The sequence below is a fragment of the Haemorhous mexicanus genome, chromosome 1 (assembly GCF_027477595.1).
Source record: "Haemorhous mexicanus isolate bHaeMex1 chromosome 1, bHaeMex1.pri, whole genome shotgun sequence".
NCBI lineage: Eukaryota > Metazoa > Chordata > Aves > Passeriformes > Fringillidae > Haemorhous > Haemorhous mexicanus.
In genome coordinates, this window is record NC_082341.1 from 116,008,426 (window position 1) to 116,034,451 (window position 26,026).

Genomic DNA, 26,026 nt, shown 5'->3' on the forward strand with positions numbered 1-26,026 from the left:
GCACCCTTCAGTTTGGGGTTTGTCCATAAACTTTTTCTGGGTGTTCCTTTGTTTTGTTTTTTGGCTCACCATTTCTTTCTCCTGCCCAGTCTTCCACCCCGTCGAGTGTTCCTACTGCCACAGCGAGAGCATGATGGGGTTTCGCTACCGCTGCCAGCAGTGTCACAATTACCAGCTCTGTCAGGACTGCTTCTGGAGGGGCCATGCCAGCGGTTCCCACAGCAACCAGCACCAAATGAAAGAGTACACGTCATGGGTAAGGGAAGGCTCCTGCCTCGCTGCAGACTGCTTTGCCCTCCAGCCATCAGAGAAGCCCCCAGCCACAGCTCTGGGCAGCTGTCTGGCTCAGGCGAGCTGGGAGCCGGGCTGGCACTTCGGATTAGTGATCCTGTCTGGGAGGCTCTGGCCCTGGGAGCCATCGGGAGAGCGTGGAGGTGGGAATGGTCTTTCCTGGGTGAGGATCTGGGGCGCCTGTGCCGGTGCGTGCCGCGGGGAGGGCAGCGCAGGAGGGGCTGGCAGCAGGGCAGCAGGCTCATGGCAGCTTCTCCCATTCCCACAGGACTCACGGTAAAGTTGTCATTGGCTTGCTCTCTTTGGCTACGTGTAAATGAAATGATGAATACTTAATGCTCATTCATCAATATTTTCAGTTGAGTGGCTGCAGCATATGCGGAGCATTTGGGATGATCCTGGCACTGGAGATTTGAGCGTGGTCACAGGCTTAGATCCACAGAGTGTTTACTATAGAGAAAAGCTCACTTCAGTCTTTTTGTTGTTAATCAAAATAATGCAGTGTTTTTCCTAAGCTGAAAGGGAAGTATCAACAGCTGCTGGAACCTTAACCTTCTCTGAAGGGCATGAGACCTGGGGACTCAGCTTTCCGTGGACTGGAGCAAAGCCCCAGTTGACCCTCTTGTTTACAGAGCATCAAAATCCTTCAGGATTCAAACACAAGTAGCAGAAAATCCATACTTAATTTCAAACATTTCAAAAGTACCTTGTTTAGAAAAAAAAGGAAAATTATGCATACTGCAAAAGCTCCCATTTTTATGGTACTTTGAGTTTATTATTTAACAAAGTTCTGAATTTTAATACTTTTAAAATGTCTGGTTTTCTGTTGCTGGAACAGGCAAGGGTTAAATTGGACGTGGTTTGCTCTGTATGCCAGTCATACAGCCCTGCACTGCATCCCAGCAGACCTGGGTCTGTAATTGTTTTTGTGGGTCCTGATTGCTGCTTGTTGCATAGACACAAATGGCCACAGTTTAGTATCTGCTCACCGTGTAGCTCAGACTCCATTCCTAGCAGCAATTTGTGCTATAAAATCCATTTTTTGCAGTAGCTAGGGAGCTGTAATTATAGGTAGGAAGTAATTGGAAAACTTTAGATTTCTGCTCAGCAGAAGACAAAAATATGACCACATGCCTAGTGCTTTCAAATGTTTCCTTGCCAGAAACAAATGTTTTGCTTCAAGTTTGAAGTTGCCTTTCTGTAGCATTCATTAGCATTTGTTCAGACCTGGTTGGCATTCTCCATAATGCCTCAGTATCGAGCTCCACATGCAGAGCTCGAGACGTACTTCATATACTTCATTGGAAGTGTTAATGGGTGCAGTGGAAATCAACTGTTCTCAATTCAAAATGAAATTGCATTTAATCAATGCAAGAGAAAGAGCTTGAACTTTATGTATTTAGGTTGGATTTCTCTAGTAGAAATATTTCATTATAGACTTGGTGGCAGTCATATGTCAATGCAGTTTGTATATGCACAAATACAAAATCCTTTCTGTCAAATTCCAGGAAGATTTTTCAATTCAGCCTGTAGAGCTGTGTTTTGGGGGGAGGAGGCAGTGTAAGGGTCACTAGCCCTTTTTTACTGGCAGAGAACTGAATCACAGAGAGCTGAGTTGAATTCCCTGAGAATCCTTCACACAGCCTGAAAGACACTCTGGATCTCAGAGATCCATTAGAAGGGAAGTTGAGTCTTCTCCTCAACTGCATAGTCACCAAACAAAAACAGAAAGCAGAAAATACTGATTTTTTTTTTTTTTTTTTACACGTAAAAATTACGCTTCTTGCATAGACCCTCCCGATCTTTTGGGGACAGTGACAGTACATCAGTCTCTTTTGAAGTGCTGTTGCCACAGTGGGGCAATTCCTGGCAAACCCCTGTCTCAAATTTCCATTCTCCAGTGGTCAGTGGCCACAGGAGGCGGAAGAGAAGCTTTGTAATAGCAGCTAAACAGTCCAGGGTACTGGAGGTGAGGAGGGAGATACTAGTGAGGGGGAAGAACAAAGCAGCCTGGTGCCTGGCCCGTATCTGGGAGGGAAATGATGTCCCATACAGTGTATCTATAGGGACAAGCATGCTTGGATCTGTTCTCCTTGCATTCCCAAGCTGGTGAGGTACAAGCCAGCACCAGTCCAGGTGACATAAACTGTGCTGTTCTTTGTTCAGCAATGCCTGAGTGCAGCACTGCAGAAAAGCCATGGCAACTTTCCCTATAGATACACCCCCAGCCTGCTCTAAAGGCTGCTGGAGGTAACAGTAATCCCTTCCCAAATGGAGCCCTCTTTGCCTTTCCAGACTCTCAGCGTGGGAGGGGGGCAAGGGGGATGTCAGTCTGTAGGTACCTGAGCTGTTAGAGCTTCTTGTTGTTTTGTGCTTCCTGTAGCAGAAACAGTATGCACCTTACTTGTCCAGATTACCTCTACCTTCCTTGTTCCTCCCAGAAATCACCTGCTAAGAAGCTAACTAATGCACTTAGCAAGTCTTTAAGCTGTGCTTCCAGCCGTGAACCTTTGCACCCAATGTTCCCTGACCAGCCTGAAAAACCTCTAAACCTGGCTCATATTGTGTAAGTATCTGTGTGCTGTAGACAAAGTAATCTGTGTTGTAGGAGTTGCTTGCACCAAGTGTAGATACTACAGCTCTGAACAAAGCAGGAGGCAGATGTGGCTTGTCCAGCTCAATGCATCACAAGTGCAAATTTGCTGGTGGGGATATTTAGTGTAAAAAGTGTTCTTCTGGTGTGACTTCACCTGTAAAAATCAATGGGATATATAGGTATAATCAGCTACTGGGACACAACATTGTAATGTCCCCATTCTCCTCAAGAGATGTCCATGCAATTTTATGGAGTTTCAGCAGTTTGGGATGTATTGATGCTGAGAACATCAGTTCTGTCAACTAGAGACTATTAACTTCAGTGTATCATAGATATGCCTTGACAAAAAGCACCAGAGAAAAGTGAAATCAGACCAATTTTGTAAAAAAAGGTGTCAGAGTTCTCACTGACTTTAGTGGAGCTGTGGCTTCACCCAGCCTTGAAGAATTGTGTTAGTCTGCATAAAAAGCAGGCCTTCAACTGCCAAGTCACTTGAAAAGAGTCTATTATCCTTATGTTTTGATATGTTGAGAAAGCAAGATTATTTTTTGGTATAGTAGCATGTCACTATTTTTTTTCTGCATGAGTCAAGAAACCCAAAGCAGAAAGAAAATGTATTTGTGCAGGGTGAGGAAGGTATCACTTTGGATGGGTTTTTTTCTAAAGCATGTCCACTACCCATAGAGGCAGACACTCTGATTTTGTCATTTATCAACTTGGCTTACCTTTGCTTCTTGGGTCCTTAGAAAAAAAAAAAAAAAAAAAAAAAGAGAAAAAACCATTAAATTTCCCATAAAATTAAGAAAAAAATAGGACATTGGTTGGAAGAAAGGTACAAAGAAATTAAGTTGGAAAAATATTCCAAAAATAATGCCTTTAAAGTATCTCTCTTATTCTGGTGTTTTTCTTAAGAAAATATCTTTCTTACCCATATTCCCAGGGCCTCTGACTGAAGCTTTTTGGGCAGCAGCTCTTAGAATTGTATTTCCATGCTGCATACCTATGTTACTGGCTGCTGGAACTGCTCTAGTCTGTAATTATTATACATATTTACCTTTGTCCATCCTGAATATTTGGATGTAGCATCTCGAAGGGCAAGTGCACTCCAGCCATTGTGGGCTGTGCAACACCTGGAAAGTTCACTCAACCTGCCTGACATTTTTTAGGATGAGTGATGCTGATGGTCTTCCTTATGTGGTTATAGCACAGCTTCTTCAAGGTGTAAAAGAGTGCTCTGGTCTTCGGAGACAAGGTGCCTCTGACAGATACATAGTGCCAAATCCGTGTCACACTTAATTGTCAGTTAAAACCCCTGCACCTCTTTATGAAAGAGTACTGGGGAGATGTTGTTCTTTGGCAGAAATTATCCAGAGCTGGATCTGCTGAGCTCCCTCCCTGCTATGCCTGGCCCTGCTGGCAAGTCAGTGATAATTTCACAGGGCAGATTTTGGCCATCCTTAAGGAAAATGGAGAGAGACAGAGAGCTTGAAACTGAAAGAGAAGCCTCTGTTCCCTGTTGGCAGGGGGATCTTGAAGCCCTGGGGATATGTCAGAATACAAAAGGTAGTGAAAACTGGGCTACTGTGGATGGATTAAATGCATTTAGGCAAGGCAAGGGGAAGGTACCATAATTAAGTAGGAACTGATCCAAATTTTTTCTGTGAAATTAACACCTTCCCTTATTCCTAAATATACAGACAATTTAGAGTGATGGGATGTGAGAACAAACCACCATCTATTCTGGTTTATGACAGTTTCTCTTTATTCATAGAATGATGGTAATATAACTTGGCAATATATATTGGCTACAAGGATGCATGAGTGAGAAACCTGTAAGTTGTGGAGGTATCATGATCTACAGCATAATTGACACAAATTAACTGAGGGGAGAGGTACGCTACAGAACCTTGTCGAGAATATCTTCTCGCTGATGCAGTTTGTATTTTTAAACATAATGGAAGTTGAGAGAAACAGCTCTGGGCAGGAATCCAGGCAAAAAAAGGGGGTTTATATTTGCATTAGATGGAAGAATTTTGGCAACAAAACGGTATCCTTTTCTTAGCTTCTAGCTTAAATGGGGACAAGTGCTCCCTGCATTATGATAGAGACTTTCCTTTTGTTTGTTCTTCCACCTTTGCCAGGGACCAGACAAAAAGACTGCATGGCTTTTTTGTTTTACTGGTGCCACACAAAATTTTGAATTAAGCAAGAAATACATCTAAACCCTCATCCAGAGAAATAGTAATCAGTGTGTCATAAACCTGATGGTAGAACTCCTCCCACTGATGAAAGGGTCATTTGTCCTCTGTACATAAGAATAGCAACATGAAAGAAAGTCCAGACAGCAGAGATGACAAATGGCATGGCCATGGAGATATTTTTCAAATCTATTCTGCACTGGCCTGACTTCCTTTCCATCTTAGGCCTGTGGGAGCATTATTTTTGACATCAGTGTAAACAGGTTGGAGCAGCCTGGAGCACTTTGGAAAATTCCTCCTATTTAATTTGGTTTATTACTGTGGATATATGTTGTGCCATAGCATGCTTTTATTACATAGCATATTTCAATAGCATCAAATGTTTTCTGTCTCCTTGAGGACAGTTAATTCAGTATCACTTTTATCAGAAAGCTTAATCATTAACTTTCAGGAGTTTAAAAATAACCTCAGAAAGATATAATTTATAGTTAATACCTGAGTTTTCCTTTGATTCGCAATCAAAAAAAAAAATCTGTTGTTCTTGTCTTACCACATCACACAACTCTGTGTGTTTGAACATCCATTTGATACTCAAGTGGAACCTCAGGACATTGACAGTGGGCATCAGCCTTTAGGAAAATTGCTTTGGGAAAGCTCTGGATTAGTTTAATATCATTTTTTTTAATGAGAATTAGCAAAGTAATGCTAATCAGGAAACCATAGCAAGGTCTTGGAGGTTAAAGACATTTGTACACAAGAGTAACTTGACTTTAGTAAACAGATTCATGACCTTTTATGCATAGAGGCTCTCATGCTTTATCAGATTCAACATCATAAGAATGGAGTATGTCCAATGTATTACTTAGACCATATATGTATTGAACTGACAATTAAATTAATGATCTCTTTTCCATTTTATTCTGCTGCAAAAGAGATACTTGGTGAGTATTTTTCTTCTGTAGTACACTTGTTGAAGCAAAAGCTTGGAAAAATTGCAATAATCTCGGTATTAGCAAAAAAAAAATAACAGTAGACACTTCTCTATAAGCACATGGAAGACAAAGGACTGCTTCTCAAATTCATGACTGATCAGAAATTAAGTTTTTCATGTGGTTCTGCAGATGCAGGGTTAGGTCAAAGCTGTATTTTCACATAAATAACTAAATAATGCTCTACATCCTACCTCTTGCTTTTTACAGTTTTAAACTTCTTAAAATCAGTGTAGCATTATCATGCTGAGAAACGAATTTGAATGTTTCAGATACCATATATTTGCCTGTTTTATAAGAAGTTACAGGACAAAATATATAGCAATAGTTTAGTTCTGTGCAGAACTGGGTTTCTTGGAAATGCTTTGGTTGACCAGTTGTCTTGCACAATTGGAGCCCAGTGAATATTTGTAGATGGCTAGCATATTTCAATTTGCGCATCTGCAGAATTCAAAAAGCAAGATAGGTTTTCCACAGAGCCTGATGGAAATATTAACCAAATTGAGGTCTGAATTATATGTGGCTTCAGCTTCTGCTCATAACTGATTGAAAGCCCTGTGATTTTAATAGCATACCTTTAAGTTGTTTCTGAGCAGATGGATCTTTTGCCCAGTGTTCCATAAGAAGTCTGCTGAAAAGGGGAAATTTCTTCTTAATGCATACAGAAGGAGAAGATTACACACAGATTATTTTTAAGAGTAGACAGTAAAAGAAAGAGGAAAATTCCTTCTTGTTTCATTTTTTTGTAAAAGCAGGAAATAAAGAATATAATAATAAAATCGTCATTACTAATGGGTCCTCTTGAACTAAATACTTCCTCTGAATTTTGACTTGGGGTTTGATATACTGGTTAAAAAGCTTTGCCATCAAACCAGTTTAAAATTTCATGTGTATTTTATGAGGTGCCGAGGGCTTGGGTACACTGTGGTCACTATGTGGATGTGGCAGCATGGAGCTTAGCACCAGGAATATCTTCATGAAAAGATGTGTCATTTATTGGCAGTTCCATGCTGCAGATCTCCATGCTGCCACAGGAAACTGACTGCCAGTGCTCGTCCTGGCTGGTTGAAAGCAGGGACTGCACCCTGGACTGTTGCCTCTGGAAAGGAACAATGGCATTGTGGCTGTTCTGCCAAAGCAGGGAAAAAAAGTTGAGCAGGTTGCTTAAAACTCACCTCAGAACACACAAAGACATTCTTTCCCTCCAGGCCTAAGTACCAGTGTGTTTTTATCAACTTCTTGAAACCACAGCATCTATAATTTGAAACTATTACTATGTAAAGCAGAAGATGCCAGTTGCAATGTTACTTTAAACAAGCTCATTCTGTTCTACATAAATACTGTTGCTAATGGAGGATGTTTTGGTGCAAAATGAATGCAGCTGGATATTTTGCCTTTCAGGCCCCCCCGACCTGTAACCAGCATGAACGACACACTCTTCTCCCATTCTGTTCCCTCAGGAAGTCCCTTTGCAAACAGAAGGTGAGTCCTTATCCTTATTTATATACACCATTATATGGTAGTGGTGGAAGTTTCAATTTTCAGTTCCCTCAGAGGGGTAAAAAAAAACAAAAAACAAACCCTCTCACCAAGCCCAAACCCAGTAAAATCAAGAGACGTGAGCAGAGAAATGCCTTGGTTAATTTGGACTGATACTCAGACATTTGAGCAGAGAGCTGGAGTTAAGGCACCCCAAGCTCCTCACAGCAGAGCCCTGAATTTCAGCTCTCATTTGAACCATTCTGACCCACTAAAAAGTGCTCACATGCAACCCCAGGCACCTTCCCATAAGGGCCCAAAATGGACTGTTGGTGAGAAGTCATTTTGTAAGAGCATTGTGGGAATAGGAACTGGGATGTGCCATTGCTTACTGGGAATGCCTGCATCATGCCACAAGATACGGATGAACAGAGAGAAGATGTCTTCATACTTCCAAGACACAGCAAGACATCCTGTTAAATCATTCTGATTTTCATTAAAATAAACAAGGAAGAAAGAGTAGTCTTGAAATATGGTGACTGACCCTTCATTAAACAAACCGGGGAAGTCTCATCAGAAACAAATCCCGAAGAGGAGATGCTTGCAGCTGACTGTACATTTTGACTCAATATTTTGGCTCATCCAGCCAAAATATGTGTGTAGCATTTGCTAGCTGTCTGACCCCATCTATGTGAGCCTACAAATACACATAGGTAAGAAGGTGGCAGGAAAATAACTTCCTGCTGTCTTAGGGAAGATGAGCAATGTGTCTTCCTTGGGTGCATTTTATTGCTTGATTCCTACTGTGTGTGTCAGTGCTTCAGCATTCCCAAATGACTAAACACAATCTCTGGATATGCACAGCTACATATTTTAACATCAAAACTGAAACCAAACCTGCAGTGTACACTGCAAAGTCAGAGTGTAGATGGTTCACTACTTTTATTTGATTTATGTTACCACAAGCTGTAAACTGTAAATTCTGTGTTGTCTCAGTGCAAGTGGGTGTGACTGAGATGCTTTTTGAAAGCCAGTCCCAAAGCAGCCCCCAAGGCCAGATCTGCTGCCTATACAGAGAGACTGCAAATGCAGATTCATTTCTGTAGTTGGAATATATGGGGGTTTATGTGCAAGGCAGGGTAATATATTTGTAGCCTCTCCAGGAGAGGTCACTAAGAGCAGCACTCTTTAGGAGTGTTGCTGATGCTTCTGTTAATTCCCAAGATGTCCCTGTGCTTGATGAACAGAAGTACACTGCTCCTTAGGCCAGGGACCTGCAGTAACACTCACAGCACTGTACTGTGCTGCTTGTCTCTCTTTGCCTGTAAAACACACCTGATTATTTTACTTTTGTCTTCTTTAGTTACTGACTGTCTAGCTATCAGGTTTAAATGTACATGCTTCTTGAGCTGTTAGAATTCTTTTTTTTCCCTAGGAAACACTCCTTGATGAGAATCCCCTGAAGGCAGGTGATAGTAACCACCCCCCTCAAGCATAGGTACCCAGACTTCCTTATAAGTGGAGAGTGTGATATCCCTGTACAGTTAGAAGTTTCCATGATGCAGCAGTCATTCTGGCTTTTTTAGAGTTAATTGCACCCTGATATGTAAAGTAATTACATTGATTGTATATTAGAAGTTTTGTCACTTGTTTCATTGACATAGTAGGATTTTAGGAGTTTGACAGCCTATTCTCAGTATTTTTATTTTCACCTTTTACAAATTTAATTTGCATTTTTTATTGGAAAGAAAAAGCACCCTACAAGCAGCCAAGTCAGTACCCTTTCTAAATAAATTGGATTTATTGTTACGAACCCTCTCTGAACACTCTGCTCTCTGTGAATTCTTTTTGAGGTATTAACCAGGTTTCATTGTTTGAATCATTCAGGTTACTTGGGGGTTTAAATGCAGCCAGTCCTGTGGCTGATGAGCATTCTCTTATAAAGCTGTATGTAAATCAGCTTCACAACAGTTCACGGTCAGTATGAGAGCACTAACCTACTAATCGCAGTAGTTCTGTAGCTCATGCACTAAATCATTAGCAATTCTGCTAAACTACTCAAAATATTCGTTAAGGAAGGCTCTGATGGGCTAGAGGGTTTCTGTGGCTCTAATTAGTCTTTTGAATAGAATTCCTGCTGGCTGTGGGCTTTGCCAACTTCTCTTGCTTCTGTGCAGCACAACTCTTTCCTTTTTTCCCTTACACTTAGGATTAATATTAATGTGTCCAGCGGAAGTTGGAAACATTGCTTTTGTAAACTACACCTTTATGGTTCCATCATCAGTGTGTGACTTGCCTGTTGTGTTCTTGACCAAGGAATGAAAGAGGATTGCACAAAAGCCTGGAAATTATTTCAGGTCTCACAGCCTCCTCTGCCTCAGCTCTCGCTGTGGGTGGCTGCTGGTCTGCCCTAAGCACTGCTTGCCATTAATCCTCCCCAGACCCCTCAGCTTTGCTTTTCAAAATGACCACAGGAAAGACAGATCTAAGTCCTCCTGAAGCTAATGAAAACTTCCCATTTACATAGGGAGCACTGGATTTGGACCCCTGCCTCTCATTGCTGAACCGTTTTTCCAGCATTCCCTCAGATCTCAGTGACCTAAAGGAAGGTCCTGTTTTATTCTGCATTAGAGAAATACATAATCGCATAAGAACAGTTTCCCCACCTTTTTTTATGTGGAATTATGTGGAAATTTCCTTTTTTTTTTTCCCCTTGTTAATCCATGAGCATTAACTATAATTCAGTAAGAATTATTGAAATGAAGGTACTTTTCTGCTAAATGCCAAGATCATCAATCTGGGTCAGACTAATAACTGTATCTTCACTCATTCTTTTAAGTTTTACTGTTACTATTGCCCTGGGAAAATCAGACCCCATTAGTGGAAGCTCACCCTCTTGAGCATAAGAGAAACAGACTTTGATGGGCTCTGTTTGCAATTGTGCTGGTTTTATATTAAATACTCCATGATTCATATTATAATAAGAAGAGTACAAACTCAGAGTAAAATTTCTAGCTGAATGTAATCAACACTAAAAGCTCTGCTGGCTGTGTTTTCACTGCAGATAACTTATGGTTACTTTAATTTGTGTTGCAGTCTAGTCCAGAGGTTTCAGATAGCTTTAAGTGATGTTTTTATGTAATTTGAATGTTTATTCAAAAGAGAATTGGCAGAGAAAGTCATTCATAGCATTCCCATGGCATTTATTTCAGCTACTTGTGTTCACATAAGAACATAGCCATTCTAACCAGTTCCTCCCTGTGGCAGCAAATGCTAAATTCAGCACACTAGCTCATTTTGCTGCTGGAAATGGATAGCATCTCCTAAGTTCAGCACACTACTATATTTCTGGATACAGGGGTGAAAACTGGAAATTAACTGGGAGGATGGAGAATCTGGTTAGAGGAAAGATCTTTAATAATTGGTAAATGCAGTGACAAATTGCCGGGAGCAGCTGAAAGGAGATGGAACATTATATACTATTTACACTTTAATTGCATCTGAAGCACTGATTTCAGGTGGGTACACAATTACTCCAAAGCTCAAAGGAAGTTGGGTTAAGGCTTTCCCAAAGATGCTTTTTAATTTCTTCAAACTGCTTTAGAATTAAAGTCCACTTAAAATTTCTGTGCTTGTTTGCTTAGTTTGAGCCAGCAGGTCCATCAGAGAGCTTTAATGAGGAGGTTGGCTTAGCAATTACAAGCACCTTTCTCCTTAATGTATACAGTGTGGAAATTGGTATCAACAATATGCTCTGTACAGCTCAAGAACAGCTTTAAAGCACTTGTGCTAGAAAAGAAGAAACAAAAAAGTCTGTGATCTTCTCCCAAATACCAAATCATGGTCATTTGCTTTTGACAGCTAACATGATTAAAACCACAAGGCCTGTAATTCTTTTGCTGTAGCTAATATTCAGGGGTTTCTCTCAATTGTTTTTGCAATTTCCAATGGTTTAGAGGGCTGCAGAACACGGGAATATTGCTGCAGATTAGGTAATGCCCTTGCAAACCCAATGATTTGCATATGTTACATCAAAACAAGCAAACTTAGCATTATAGAAACTTTTTGTCTGTTCAAGAGAAATAACTCCATACACTGAATTAATGTTTTTTTCCTTATTTGAATAATTTTGTTCCCCTGCTGGAGTCTGTCATGCTGACTTAAAGTATATAGCTGCCATAGTAATGGGAACAATGTCCTGTTCTTTCTTTATAAGGGTTTTCTTTAAGCTATTGAATTATCGTGCTTAGGTAGGATAAGAGGAAACAGAATGTTTTTTTCTTGCATTTTTCTCAGCCCCTCCTTCACAGCTAATGCATTTAGTTCTTCTAAAGGGGTAATAAACTGGAATAAATGGTGTGATGCAACGCATTCTGGTGAACTTGAGATGACTTGGCAGTTGTGTGATAGATAGAAAGAATGCACTGTGATATCAGATACTCACAGCCAAGGAGAAATTGGGTCTTATTTAATGCTGAGTCAGAATGGCTGGTGCCTTTTTTGAACTCCACATAAAAGTTAAAGGAATTGGATATTCTATCTGGGCATAACAAGTGATTAGGCCAAATTTCTAGTCATCAACTAACTTGGAACAAACATACTGGCTGCTGCTGTTCTCCATGTTCCTGTCTCTAAGGAGCATGGTAGCATTTAACTGCATGCTGTCTTTCCATGTTTTTTTCAGAACAAGATGAGAAGCCTTATTTCAGCAGAATATCAGCAATATTCTGCCTGGCTAAAGGAAAGGCTTATATGTTTGATTGTTTAGTAGCCAGGTAGACACTAATGAGGGCATAACCAATATTATTAGGTCTGTATCTTTATAGACATGTGCTCACAGCTGGAAGGGTTTTTCTCTAAATTTGGATGGAGAAGCATTACTTAGCATCTTACAAGATGTTCAATTTTAGCAGGAACATATCTTTAAAATATCTGTTCCAGTTGGAAATTCTCAGCGGCCAGAATGATCTCTGAAGTATTAGTTGTATTTTGGGGAATACATGGAGGATGCAGGAAGATATGGAAGAACAAGAAGGACAAATGTCAGCTCTTCCAAGTGAAGGAGGGTTGGAAGGTAGAATCGAGGACAAAGGTGAAAGGGATTGTAAAGGAGGCAGCCTAACCTTGGTATCCAAAGATACTGAAATTATAAAAGAGTTAGTAAGCATCTGGAGGATAATAAACAAGATACAATCACCATAGATTTGTCAAGAACAAATTATATCAACCAAACTAATTTATTTCATTGACAGGATGACTGATCCTGTGGGTTAAAAAAGAAGCAGCACATACAATACAGGTTGACCTTAAAAGGGCTTTATACACAGTCCTAGATGACACAGAAGTACCCAGAGGAAATACAGATGTAGGGAAATTAGTAAAAGAGCAGCATTGAAAATAAATAATGACATTTTCAGAAGTTTGCTGTCACTTTAGGAGAAGGACATCTGCTGGGATTCTTGAAAGCTATCCTAAATTAGACACTGCACTATTTCTCATAGTGATTTAATGGAAGCAATTGAGTGAATACATCCAATTTGTAGGTGGTACAAAGGTTGAAATAGTTTTGGAAAGGAGTGCTTGGAGAGCAGTTTCTAAATAAAAGAAAAGTAGCTCAGTAGCAATGGTAGTAATTGATGTCCAAATGATCTGAAATCAATTACAGGAAATTCAGTAATTATAAGTGAAAAGTGCTGTAGCAAGGAAGCAAATGGTCGAATAAAAGATGGGAGCATAATTGGATGGATAGAAATATTTTAAAAGAGGACCTAGCAGTTGCAGTGAGCCACAAACTAATTGAAGTCAGCAATACAATTGTTAGACTGCATTTGACCCTGGAACATCATGTGGGAAGCCATTAAAACTCATTCCCCAGAGGAGGAGACATCTGCCTAGAGGTTTGCTTGCAGTTTAGGGCAGCAGCACGGGGGGTAGATATGCTAACCAGCATATCTAGACTCCAGAGGAGACGCCCAAACATCAGAAAAACTGAGAAAATGTAACTCATGAGAAAAGGTTGGAAGATTAAAGTTTTCTTAATCAACTAAAAAGGAAGGGACCATGGTATCAGTTGCTCAGTGAGTAATCCTTTCTCGCCTGTCTCTTCACACTGACTGTGTGGTCTCTGGAGCATGGGAGAGGGGAACTTGCGGTTGTAGGGCACATTGTTAGAAAGCAAGGCACAAAATCTGCCCTAAGGCCGTTGGTCTCCCACTGTGGCAAGGTACTTATCTGTACTTTTAGAAGTGAAAGGTGCATTTTTGGCTCAAGTGGTACACCCTGTACCCCTTGAATGCATTTTCCTTCTGTAACTGGGAAGAAAACGTGTGGAAAATGCATCCTTCTAGATGGCATGGCACATGTTTATCTGCATGGATTTTGACCCAGTGGAAGTGCAATACACATAAGTAGCATGCTGGTGGTCAGAGAAATGTGAAACAAGCATTTTTTCTTGCTGTACAGTACAGCATTTCATTCAGCTATCTTACAAATTTATTATAAATCAATAGGCCTGAGTTCTTAGAAAAACCTTTGGTCCCCATTGCCAACCTTGCCCTCCCAAAAGGAGGGGAATTACACAAATCTCACCTCATTGAATTCCTTCTTTGTCCCAATATTGAAGGTTTTGAAGATTACCAGGCACCACATTTGTGCAACATTACCTGCCTACACGCACACACACACACACGCACACAAACACATGCACACGCGCACACACACACAGACAGACCCATACACCCCTGGATGCACAAGTGCATCCAAGCTTTCACACCCATGAGGTGCCCAACAAAAAAAAAGGTGTTTAATTTTTAAAAAGAAGAAAGCAAAATATAATTTTGCATGAAAAAAAAGAACATTTTCAATGTTTCTCATTTTTAGCCAGTGGTAGCTTGTTAGCATGGATATTTAAGTATTGGGAAAGAGGTGGTTACTGCAATCCATTAAATACTGTAATTGGGAAAAAAAGTGTGTTTGGTGAACTATATATTATTTTAAATCAACAGAACAACAGTACTTCTGAAAATTAAACTGCTGTATCCCATCACTGCATCCAAATAAAAGCCTTTCTATAGATTATTGAAACCATCTTACAGTTAATGTGGAGAAAAGCAATTTAGCTGTTATGTTAAAGCTTTCCCAGCTCAAAAGCAGCATTTGAGATTTGTTTATCTCTGATTCTATCTGGAAAATACAAGCCTTCATCTCTCCATTTGTGAGAGAAGCACATTTTGTTTGTCATTTCTGTAGTGGAGGCTTTAATAGTTTGCTTTTGAAGAACAGGAGGGGAAACTCGTAATCCCTGATTTTGCATTTCCTGACGTTTTGTAGAATTCCTTTAAAGCTTCTATTAATTTTATTCAGTCCAGGACACTCAAATGAGCTTCTCCAAACGCTGTTCTATAATGAATTTCAGACATCACTGTTTACCCTCTTCTTAGTTTTCCTGTCTTATTAACTAGCTCTCCTTCCAAGAATACTGAAGTAGAGCAGAACAAACTGCTGGCTAGGGCTGCTCCAGCTTTCTTGAAAGGCAAAGGGTAAGTTAAAGAGAGAGTATGTTCTTAACTTGCACTAACACAGCTAAACCAAAACATTTTCCTCTATTCCTCCCATTTTTAATGTATTCTATATACATTTTTCCTGAGAAAATTGTGATAAGCAATTAACCCCGTGAGCTAAGTAAGGCATGTTTAAATATATGTACGTACACCTGGACACATAAGGTCTTGATCAGACACTTCCAAGCAAATCTAGCTTGTGAATTCAGTGTGTCAGTCATGTATGTTACATATCTATATTAATGGTTTTGTGCATTGTAGAGTGTATTAAAGCAAATAATGCTGACCTCACGATTTGCTGTATTTTGTGATAAATGCTACTGTACAGCTCCAGAGCTTCAGTCCCTGGCCTGATCTGGCATCTCACTGATTTCTGAGACTGGCTCTGTCATCAAGTGGGATGCTACCATCCTAAATCACTAAGTACTAACCATATAAATTACAATAATAACAAAATAATTTCTGCACTTGGCGTGTTGTTTCGTTTAGATTTATTTTTTTTTTAAGAACACTGAAGTGTTCATTCTTAGATTCCCATTTCACAATCTTACTTGCTCCTGCTCTCTGTGTTTGTCTCTGTGTCTGTCTGGCTCACACCCTGCCCCTGTTCCAGGTTGCAGTACAGCCTGGATGTTGCAGACAGGCTGGCTGATGAACACGTGCTCATCGGGGTCTATGTCAACATGCTGCAGAGCAGCCCCGCACGGTTAGTGCAGGTTTGGCACCTTTGGGGCACCCAGCAAAGGGACCTTGCTCAGCCAAATGCTCTCCCTGTTCCCTTCCTTCCTGATGAGCTGGAGCAGCTCTTCATGTGCACTAACTTGAAGTGAATGTGCATGAATATGGGGTATGTCCTCCCAGAGTTGGTGGATTGTGGCACCAGCTGCTATTCTCTCTACTGCAGATTGCAAGGTATTGCCAAGTATTGCAAATAATTGCTTAGTTAAGAATGGCTATGCAGTTTGTTTGGGATACTGAGCTCTAGGCAGTACAGAACTTGGTGGTAGTGCAGAAATCTTCACACAACAGTAACTAAACAAGCCCATGTTTTCAAGGTATTAATTTTTGACATCATTTATAATTTGTGGCTTCACCTTCCTTGAAAGTTAGAAACTGTAATAGTATATAAATAATTAAATCACAATAATAATTTTCTTACTAATCTAGTGAGAGAAATCAATTTTGATTTTTACATATGTCCGGCATTGCTTTTAAATCTGCCTGATTTCTGCATTGTTTGAATCTTGTATACAAATTTTCCCCTCTTTTGTTTAGACTCAGGGGTTTTTAATGGGTGTCTTGAACATAATTAATTGTTTGAGCTTTGTCTCCTAAACCCATCAGCTGTCCTGGCACTTGAGATGCTGGCATTGCAGCCTGCCACTCCAGGGGAGGGAAACGCTGCCTCAGCTCTCCAAGTGCAACAGAATTCCATAGATTTGCAGCCCTGTACCAGCAGACTGGTGAGCAGTATATGGCCCTAGAAAATGTGCTGAGCAGAAAACTGTACAATGTTTCTACCAAAACTATGATCAGGAGGTTTATTTTGCTCATAGCAAACCCTTCAGTTTCCTGTGCTGCCACTCCAGAATATTTCCTGGGTTAGAAGAAAGTCTCCATTTACACTAGTCTGTAGGAGGCAAAAAGCAACTTCATTTAGGAGAGTGAATGCAATGGTTCTCTGCAGTCTTTAAAATTTCGCTTCTGCATGTAGCCCCTGTTGAAAATGGGAGTAATTTGTCATGCCCAGTGGATAAAAAAGTCTGCCTTCATTGTCCTGGGTCTGCTTCTCTACTTATAGCCCACTGGAATGTGCCAGTGGTGGAGGGTTGAAAAGGCAAACTACGGTTTAGTGAGGAAAATGAAAACCTTTTATCCTAAACAAAAACATTTTCAAGAGGAATTTCATTCCTGAAGAGGCACTTCCAGGCTTATTGAGGAATACTGACATGTGGCTGTGAAAGCTGGTTCTTGGGGCCATGTGTGTGACCAGGCATTGCCCACCCATGACTGAGGGTAGGAATATGCTGCCACTCAGTCTGGGGTGACAGGGAAAAGGAAATGTGGCCCTGGCTACCATGAGTGACTGACTTGATATGATTGTTCAGGAGGGGAGTGAAGAATGGACAGAGTGGTGCTAGGCTGGTTTGCCAGGCATAGCATTTTAGGATTCATTGAGCTTCTGTGGGGTTTACCAGTTCCTCCTGAGACCTCTTTGTGGGTGCCTCGCCTCATCTGTACTGTTTTCATCCTCCAAATTTTATTCTTTATATTCCAACCTGTTCCCTCAAGGCTTTGAGCCAACCTCACCAACTCATAGCACCTTTGTTTCCAAATATACATGTACAAATCATATGCCATGATATTCAACATTTATTTGGTTTTGAGAAATGAATGGGGGAGTGACTGACAACAACCTTAATTGTTTAAACAACTGATGCAAAGTGTAGTACATAGCATCTGATTACTGACATTAAATCACTGCAGTCACAGCATCCTCAATGAGAAACAATCTCAGTTATTTGTATAATTAGATTTTGACAGAAACATAACCTAGAGGGACAGTAGTCTCAGTCAAGCATCAGACCATACTGTATTGCCATTTTCTGCTTTGTTGGACCAAGACTGCTAGTAGAGAAATAGAATGGTTACATTTTGGTAAAAACAAGAGCAAAATCTTGCCATCCTAGAGCTCCTGTGTGAAGCCAGTTTCCAGAGGAGTAGGTGACACCTCTGCAGGAAGCCCAGCTGCTGCATCTCAAAGTCTGGGGTGGCATCTTCAGGCAAAGCTGACCTCCTCCTGCCCATGCCCCAAAGTGACTGGGTGCAGTTTGCTCAAAACCCACACACTTGTGCCAGGATGGTGCTGAGTTCAAGTTATTTCACCCTGCATCTTAAGGAGGTTTGGTTACCTGAGTAAAGCATGCAGTTAACCAAAATGAGGTAGCTGCTGATTTAGGGGAGGCTGCAGCTGGCCAGCTCTGCTGTTCAATCTGCCTGCAAAATGCCAGCAGTACCTACGCAGACATCAGAGAACCCAAGTGCTTCTGGCAGCCAAAGCTGGAAAGAGGAATGATTATAGCTGGCCCTTTATCTGCAAGAAAAACCTGCAGAGATACTTTGTGAGCATAATACATAAAATTATCTGAAGAGCCATATAGTAACATTTAAAAACAAAACAAGATTTGAGGTTTTTTTAGATACTGAAGCTAATTTATAGCTAATCATCAGTCTAATACAACCCAGTATAACTTTGTTTTTGTTTTTAAGTGCAGCTAGTATTTATATTTGGGCTTTATAGGGTACTTTTAATTAATTTTCACTGCTTATCTTTATTTTTCATCTCCAGTTATTTCATACTGCCAGTAAAAGTACGAGTTTTCCTTTCCTTCTACCACAGGCTAATAAGCTACTTGAAGGTTTTTTAGAAGCCAGTACTCCAGAGCAAAGTAATAAACAAAGAGGAGGAATGAATTCATTATTTATAATAACTATATGGGTAGAAAAATTAGCCCTTAGCCAGATGTTTTGAATTGTTTCATTGCAAAGTCTTTTTTAGTATTTAAAACCAATATTTGACGCTTACTTTAGTTTATCTTTAGTGTCTGATTCTTAAAAAGAATTTTTAACTTAAATAGTTTCCATTTTTGTCAGAGACTTTTCCTAGCTTTGAATAATAATTCCATATATTTCAGTCTTTTTCTTTTCAGGTATAGAAAAAAAAAAGACAAATTAAAAGTAAGAGGTTATTTTGGTTTCATAGAGAGCTGTTTTCTTGGGGTTTTGTGTTATACTGCATAGTACTATGTGAATTCTATTTCTGTATTAAAGTGCTGTACTATTCTAGGGTATATTTTAAAATGTTTATTAAGGGGCTGTGCAGAACTCTAGGTGGGAAGGCTGGTTTAATCTTTGAAAGAGGAAAAACATTCAGAGACCTGTTGCTACAGAGGAAATGTGGAGACATTTAGCTCCCTTGAACAGAGTTAATTTTTGTGATTATTCCCGCATAGCTGAGTGTTATAATATTTTGGTGGTAAAATCTCTGTGATTCTAAAGTAAATGGCAAATTAACAGCAGTAGAGGACTCAGATGATTTGTCTTGGTTTAAAGTGTCTTAAAACCAAGCCAGTTTTGAAAGTGCCAGTTAGTCCTCAGAATACGTTTGGCGTGTTGCTGTTATGCCTCTTTTTTTTTTCTTTTTTTTTCTTTTTTTACAGCCCTAAGCCTTTGAAACTGACCCTTTAATTTGTCTGTATTTTCTGTAGCAAATTATTTATTAAGGAAGGGTTCGTAGAAGAAGAGCATGTCCTGAAGACTGCACTGATACTTGTCTTGCAAAAATTTCACCAGAGACTTTTCTAACCAGCGGTGACAGAGTTGTAAAACCAGCAGGGAACATCTACATCAGCTGTTGCCAGCTGCCTACTGCAGAACAGGCTGGTCTGACACATCTGAAGCCTGAGAAATAGCAAAGATCCTCCAGAGTTACTCCTTTGCCCATAGGTTATCATGTTTTTCATCCTTTGCCTGCAGTTTTGAGATCCCTTTTTTAAATGGAGCTACCTTAGACCACAGAAGTCCCCTTGTGCAGGTGCTAATATTGGATATTCACTCTATATCTGAATGGTGATAGGTGCCAGACCAATTATTGCTAATAGTTCTAAGGTCTTTAAAGAATTGGACACTAATGAAGAAGCAGTGATTTTTAGAAAAGAAGGAATAACAGTAGGATATTTGTATGCAAAATGTCCAGCTTCTCTCAAAAGGATGCCTGAGTCATTCCCCTGGGGTCCCACATTCTGCACACACATTCATAATATTTTAAAACTTTTGTGTACAATTGTCTTACTGTATCACTGTAGGGTTTTCTGTGAAGTTGGTGAAGTAAAACAGGACTGAATTATGGTAAATCTGAGAACCCTGAGACATAAAATTCTTGGCAGTCAAGGCTAATGCTGCTGTGCAAACTTCTGTGCCTAATGGTCACATAGAATAGGTATATTCCAGAAGTCCATTTATCTCAGACATTGAAATTTAATTTTCAAGGCTTTGGGGTTAGTGATTTGCAGCACTCATGGACTAAATTTGACACATTGCTACATCTATTTTATGTCATCCACCCACACATAAATATATATCAAAGGTATTAAATACAAGTAAGACTCAAAAAGCTGCAGTGGCTTGGTTCATTCAATAAAGCAGTTGGCTTAGGTGTTAGCTCACATCTCAGAACTCTGCTGCAGATTGGGTTATGCCAACAAGTGGAACCACAATCCGTTTTTCCAAGATGGATATGGCTGCACATTGCCATAAAAAGGAGAATTGATGCTGGATGCTAGCTGTTTTCAAAACCATCTGTTAGGATGTGATATTTTGGTCATTATGGTAAAATTAAAAATTAATTAAACTGTCATAAAAGTAACCCTTATTACCCAATTTACATAATTTTATGTGTCTGCAAGAGTTGCTCACCCCTTTGTTTCTCTGGGTGACATACTAGTACAGTAAGCATGAGTATATAAGAAGCAGAACTGTATAAATTTAGAAAAATGCCTTTAGCTTTGGTATTTCCCAAAGGTATATCAGTTACCCCACCAGAATCTCAGTATCCATAACATTAGGCTGTGTATGTAACAAAATAAACATAACCAAAACCAGAAAGTCAGTGTTCATCTACCACCAGAAGTCTTACATGCAGTCTGCAGCTCAGGTTTTATTTACACAGAACCTCTCTGTGCCTCACTTTTCAAAGCCTTACTGTTTTTCTAAACTTCATGTTTGTGGCCTCACAGGTTATTATGAGAATGAGAAAAAGATGATGTTTGTCTCTTTTTTTGTGCATCACTAAGCTGTAGCAAATCCACATGACAGCCAGCTTTAGTTTCATGATCAGTGAATATCTACCACTGCTCATCTTTCAAACATAACTTTTAAATCCCAGTGGATTTAATCAGGCCAAACAACAAATGTGTGCTGTAGTTCTCTGAAGGACATGGGGATATGAACTCACTGAGAAGTTTTAGAGAAATATTCCTTTTAAATATGTCAGTTATTCAAAAGCAGAGCTTTTGGTACAAGTGCGATTTTCCTCTGGAAGGTTTTTCAAGTACAAGGTACAATTTCTGGGAAAAAAATCAGAGTAAAATCCCATGCCCAGACTCTTTTGAAGCTCCTTTGCCAGCAACCAGTTACATGCCCAGAAGAGCCCGTGGGCAGGGAGATTTGTTCCTGTTTCCCTTCAGCCAAAAACCATTATACAGTAGCCAAAGGATAAGAAAAGAGGCCAGACTTGCCTCTGTCTGGGAAAGTCCACAGGCAGCCTTGTATTCCACATGGCAATTCCACATTCCTCTCACCTCTTCTTAAGGACTTCATTTTTCTCTCTTATGTATACTAGAAGTAATGCAGTATAAGATACTAAAGCCCAGGATTATCCAGGGTCAACTAAGTCCTTTTCAGATTTCTGAAAAGGATTTCTGGTTTTGTCAGTTTTGATGTTTGTCTGCAAACTTCCTAATGTTTAGAAATAGTGAAGGTTCTCACTATATTACCTTTTTCCTGCTCATCTGACTGAATAATATCTTCCTTTTAAAATGAGGACAGTTGGAAAAACATTAACATGAGAGAAATACTTGTATTTTATATTCCTGGGGGAGAAAAGATAATAAGGTGTAATATTTTAAAGGAATTCAGCATATTTACTCTTTAGTTTTTACACTTGTTGATCACAGTCACGTGACACTGTGAGGTCTTGCTCCCAAATAGCAAGAAACCAAGAATGAAAGAGAAAGCCTGATTATAAATTCCTAGGTCAGTGATCCATGAGTCCTTGGTAAGTGACCTGCAGAACTCTCCTAAACACTGTTTCTGGGGCAAATATGGCAAAGCTTCTAAAGTTTTTCTCTACAAACACTGAGGCTCCTGCTAATCCACTGACCAGAAAGTAGTCTTCCAGGTGATAGCACAAAGCTGAGTTATCAAATAAATGTGGACTGATGGTCCTAACCATCTCCTGACCCTTTTTGGGCAGAGTAGGCTGCAAGCCGCATCCTGTACAACCTTCACTGTGGCCTGCAGAGCACTGCTGTTTTTTCCCTAAGGGAAGATGCTGCCCAGCCCCTTAGAGCTAATCTTTCCAGGGAAATTCTCCCCCCTTTGCTCCATTAACATCAGCTGTTCCTCTTTTGGTGACGGTTTGCTCCTTTGCTCTGACGTGTGGGGGTGTGAGGTGGTGGCTGGCTGAGGCAGAGGGTGTTTTTGCAGTTATAAACCTGTCTTCCCATTTCCCTCTCCCCCTAAGCAGCGTCCTTGACAGTGCAAGTCGGCTGGATGAAGAACACAAGCTGATCGCCAGGTACGCAGCAAGGCTGGCAGCAGAAACTTCTTCATCAGTAAGTGTTTTAATTAAAGGAAGGTACTTTCCTTCTGTCGTGTTCCAGGGGCTTGGCAAGATCAGGGAAATTACATCTGACAGTCTAATGATTAATGGATTATTTTTCCCTATTCTTTTCATCAGAGGCTGTTATGCTTTAATAATAACACTTTTATGCAGTCCATTGAATCCACATACTAATGCATATAATCTATATACTAATGCAGTGGCATTTAAATAATTGCATCAGAGGGAGTCTGACATCTTGAACTCAGGAAAGACTAAAATATTGTCTGGACTAGCTTTGGTTAAAGGTTAATGATTTACTGTACTGGAAAAATGAGGTGGTGAATCCATTTTACTCTCTAGCTCGAATATCACAGCCACTAGGGGCTTAAGTACTAAGGATATTAAAGAATGTTCTTCAGCAGGATGACTGTAATGACCCCCTGCATTAGCCCTGGCTCCCATTTTCATTTCAGAGCAATGATTATTCTGCTCTCTGTGTCCAAAGATAGAAGGTGATGACAGGCTAAAACCTCACTAACCGCATTCAGGAACAAGAGAGAATGAAGCAGGAGCCTTATCAAACTATATAACATCTTAAATGGTACATAAAAGGTCAACCTAGCTACTTTTTTTTGATCTCAGACCATTTGATAGAACAAGGGTCCATGAATGATGGTTAAGTGAAAAGCAGCTGATCTGGAGCACCCAGAAACATTTTCACATGAGATTTTCACACTGTGGAGTCAATTGAAAGGGTGAAATTGGGCACCACACATCGTGTAAAGACACTGAGTCACATTCAGACCAGGTGAAGACAAATCTGCTGCATTGTGCAGATGGTGTCATGGAGATTTCACACTACCTGCAGCTGCTTGGGAGGAGAGGGGTGCTCCTGTTCTACCAGTCCAGCCCAAATCAATCCTTTCCAGACATATGACACAGTGTTTCAAATTTAAGGCAACCTGTAGATGACAGTCTTATTCCTGAGAGACAGTAATTCTTTATGGGAACATGATTCCCCAGTAATAATATCTCTGGTTAAAAATTTGACATCAGTTCATATAACATGTGTCCTTTATGTAGGGGAAAACAGTATAAACAGAGCTGACTTGAAGGAATTCTCATTGCCATCCATCTTTGCTCTTTGAACAAAAGAGGCAGAAGGAAGAGAGGAGTTTTCTATTAAGAGAAATCTTTCCAAGCAAAAGAGTGATGCCCAGTAGGGGCAGTGGAAATTTTTAAAGCTTTGGTGATAGTCATCCTGGATTTTAAGGAACTAAATATATTACTAACAGTGGGCATTCAGGATAAAGATCTTGCTTCCTCCTGTATGAGTGAAGGCATCCACCCGCGGGTATCAGTTCTTTATGCACTGTTTTGCTTCCCTGTGGTTGATGCATTAATGGGAAAACGTGTCCATAGCAGAAAAGATAGTATGTGGTTATGGGGGAAACATACTGTCCTTTCCCACAGACAGTCCTAACCTTTGTTAGGCTATTGAAATATATCTTCATCCTTTTTGAGGGTTCACCTCCTGGCAGAGGAGATGCCTTGCATCACATAAAATAACACTCCAGAGTTACACTTCACAGGGCTTTTTGTGGTGAGGAACCCTCGTATCACCGCAGTAACTCAGCAGAGTATTTTTAAATATGTGGTTCTTTCAGGTTGGAGTTAGAAATAAATGGGTATCTTTCATAGTTGTGAAACTTCTAAATGTCCTGCTCTGTGTTGTCATTGTTACAATGCTGAAATACATGAGTGTGAACAAGGAAAAGAGTGATTGATTATTGCTGATGAACATTCAAAAAGTGCACAGTCCAATGAAGCTGTGGTGAGCACTGCCTAGTTTGGTGAGAGACAAATTCTCATATAATTTTACTGGTAGAAAAAAAAGATGTACCTGAAGGACTGGGTGATAGTGAGGCCCTGGAAAATGCTAAGATAAAACTCTGAAATGTTAAGCCTTGTGTTTTACCTGCGTAAGTAGAATAATTGGTAGATGTGATGATTGTTTAGTAATTGAAATAATTATTGAATAATCATAAGAAGAACAATGAGAAACTGTATGTTCCTAGTCTAAGGTTGCTATGCTTGGCTGAAATCTATGTATACTATAGAACAATGTAAGTTTAATAATTAACATGAAAGTTATATAACGATAGAATATAAAAGCATATCCATCCCGAACCTATGTTGGAGTCAGATTTGGGTTTGTACCCCTGACACCCAGGGCTCTTCAATAAAAGCACCTGCATATAATCATTTCTCGTGATTATGTGTTCCTGAACGCTAACATGGGGAAAGAGATTTCCTGAAGTATCATGAGAGCAGATAGGAAAACTTGGCCAAATGGGCCACACAGCCATACTGAAAACTGAGCACTGCTTTCAAACTGAAAGTAAAACCATGCTTTTAAGAGCGTGAAGCATCACTGCACTGCAAACACTTCCCATCCTTTCTGGAGGCAGACACTGCCTTTTGCTTCAGTGTGCTCCTCTTGTCTGTAGCATCAATATCAAGGGCCACATTACAGGAACTGCCTGCAGCAGTGTCATTGCCTCTTATGATTGGTTCAGAGGAAGCTGCGTGAAAAAGCAGTGACTGACAGGATGGTAAACACTGAGTCTTATTTACTCTAGCACTTACTCTGCTTTTACTAGCAGTGGTTCCATACTGGTATGAGCACAACGTGAATGTTCTTTTTTTAGTGTAGGCAAGCTTGGTTCTGCACTTTCTGTAAACAGATTTCACAGAACAGATCTGTGTTGAACTCGAGGTGCATGCTGGCTATTCCTCTTTCAATGCAGCCTTCTCTGTTTTACAACAGCAGCCGAGTCAGCAGAGAGGGGCATCAGATATCTCCTTCACCATTGATGCAAACAAGCAACAAAGGCAGCTGATTGCAGAGCTGGAAAATAAAAACCGGTAAGGATCCACTAAGTACCTGGTTTTGTTCAGTCCCATATGTTACATATGTGTTTGTTTCTTAGCATTTTTTACCACCTGTACAATGTGCTCATACAGGCACATACATTTCCCCCTACAAAAAAAACCCAGAGCACAAAAAGGTCCATACAATAGGATAAAGGCTCTGAAATCCATAGCCACCCCATGTTTTCAGAAGTGTAATGTCCAATGACGTGATATAATCATGGGTACTTTACTGTTTGCAGCTGCTGTTTGTTAAGAGTTTGAAAAAAAGTCTGTCCCGTTTCAAAACTGGATTAACTTTCAGTTGGATTCTCAGTAGCACTATAACATGAAATGATAAAAGGATCAGTCACGCTTGTAATGTTATGCTCCCCTGCTTTTATTCAGGAAAAAGATGATTAAAGCTCTTCAGAACACAGTCTGCCTGGGAGAGGTTAGCAGGAAGATTAGCAGCAAGTTAGGCTGCTGATCAAATGAGACAGGAGGTGCAGATGTGACCGAGACTGAGAGAGAGTGTCCAGGAGAAATAGGCCAGCCGGCCCAAAAAAGGAGTGATGCCTGTTTGTTAACAGCAGAGGACCTGGCCCTTGGTACCA

The 26,026-nt window shown here is 40.2% G+C and overlaps 1 protein-coding gene across 11 annotated transcripts in view; it reads left to right on the forward strand.

Annotated features, from left to right (window-relative positions):
• DTNA (dystrobrevin alpha) overlaps positions 1–26,026 on the forward strand; it is a 223,238-nt gene that overhangs the window by 169,659 nt on the left and 27,553 nt on the right. For 9 of the 11 annotated variants that reach the window (XM_059860149.1, XM_059860118.1, XM_059860159.1 and 6 more), the window contains 7 exons: positions 90–256; positions 2,733–2,857; positions 7,476–7,556; positions 15,014–15,091; positions 15,726–15,818; positions 22,419–22,506; positions 25,327–25,424. In XM_059860149.1, coding sequence (XP_059716132.1) covers positions 90–256; positions 2,733–2,857; positions 7,476–7,556; positions 15,014–15,091; positions 15,726–15,818; positions 22,419–22,506; positions 25,327–25,424 — 730 coding nt within the window. Of the gene's footprint in view, positions 1–89; positions 257–2,732; positions 2,858–7,475; positions 7,557–9,440; positions 9,531–15,013; positions 15,092–15,725; positions 15,819–22,418; positions 22,507–25,326; positions 25,425–26,026 lie in introns of all 11 variants that reach the window. The other 2 variants (XM_059860103.1, XM_059860177.1) reach the window with 2 other exon arrangements.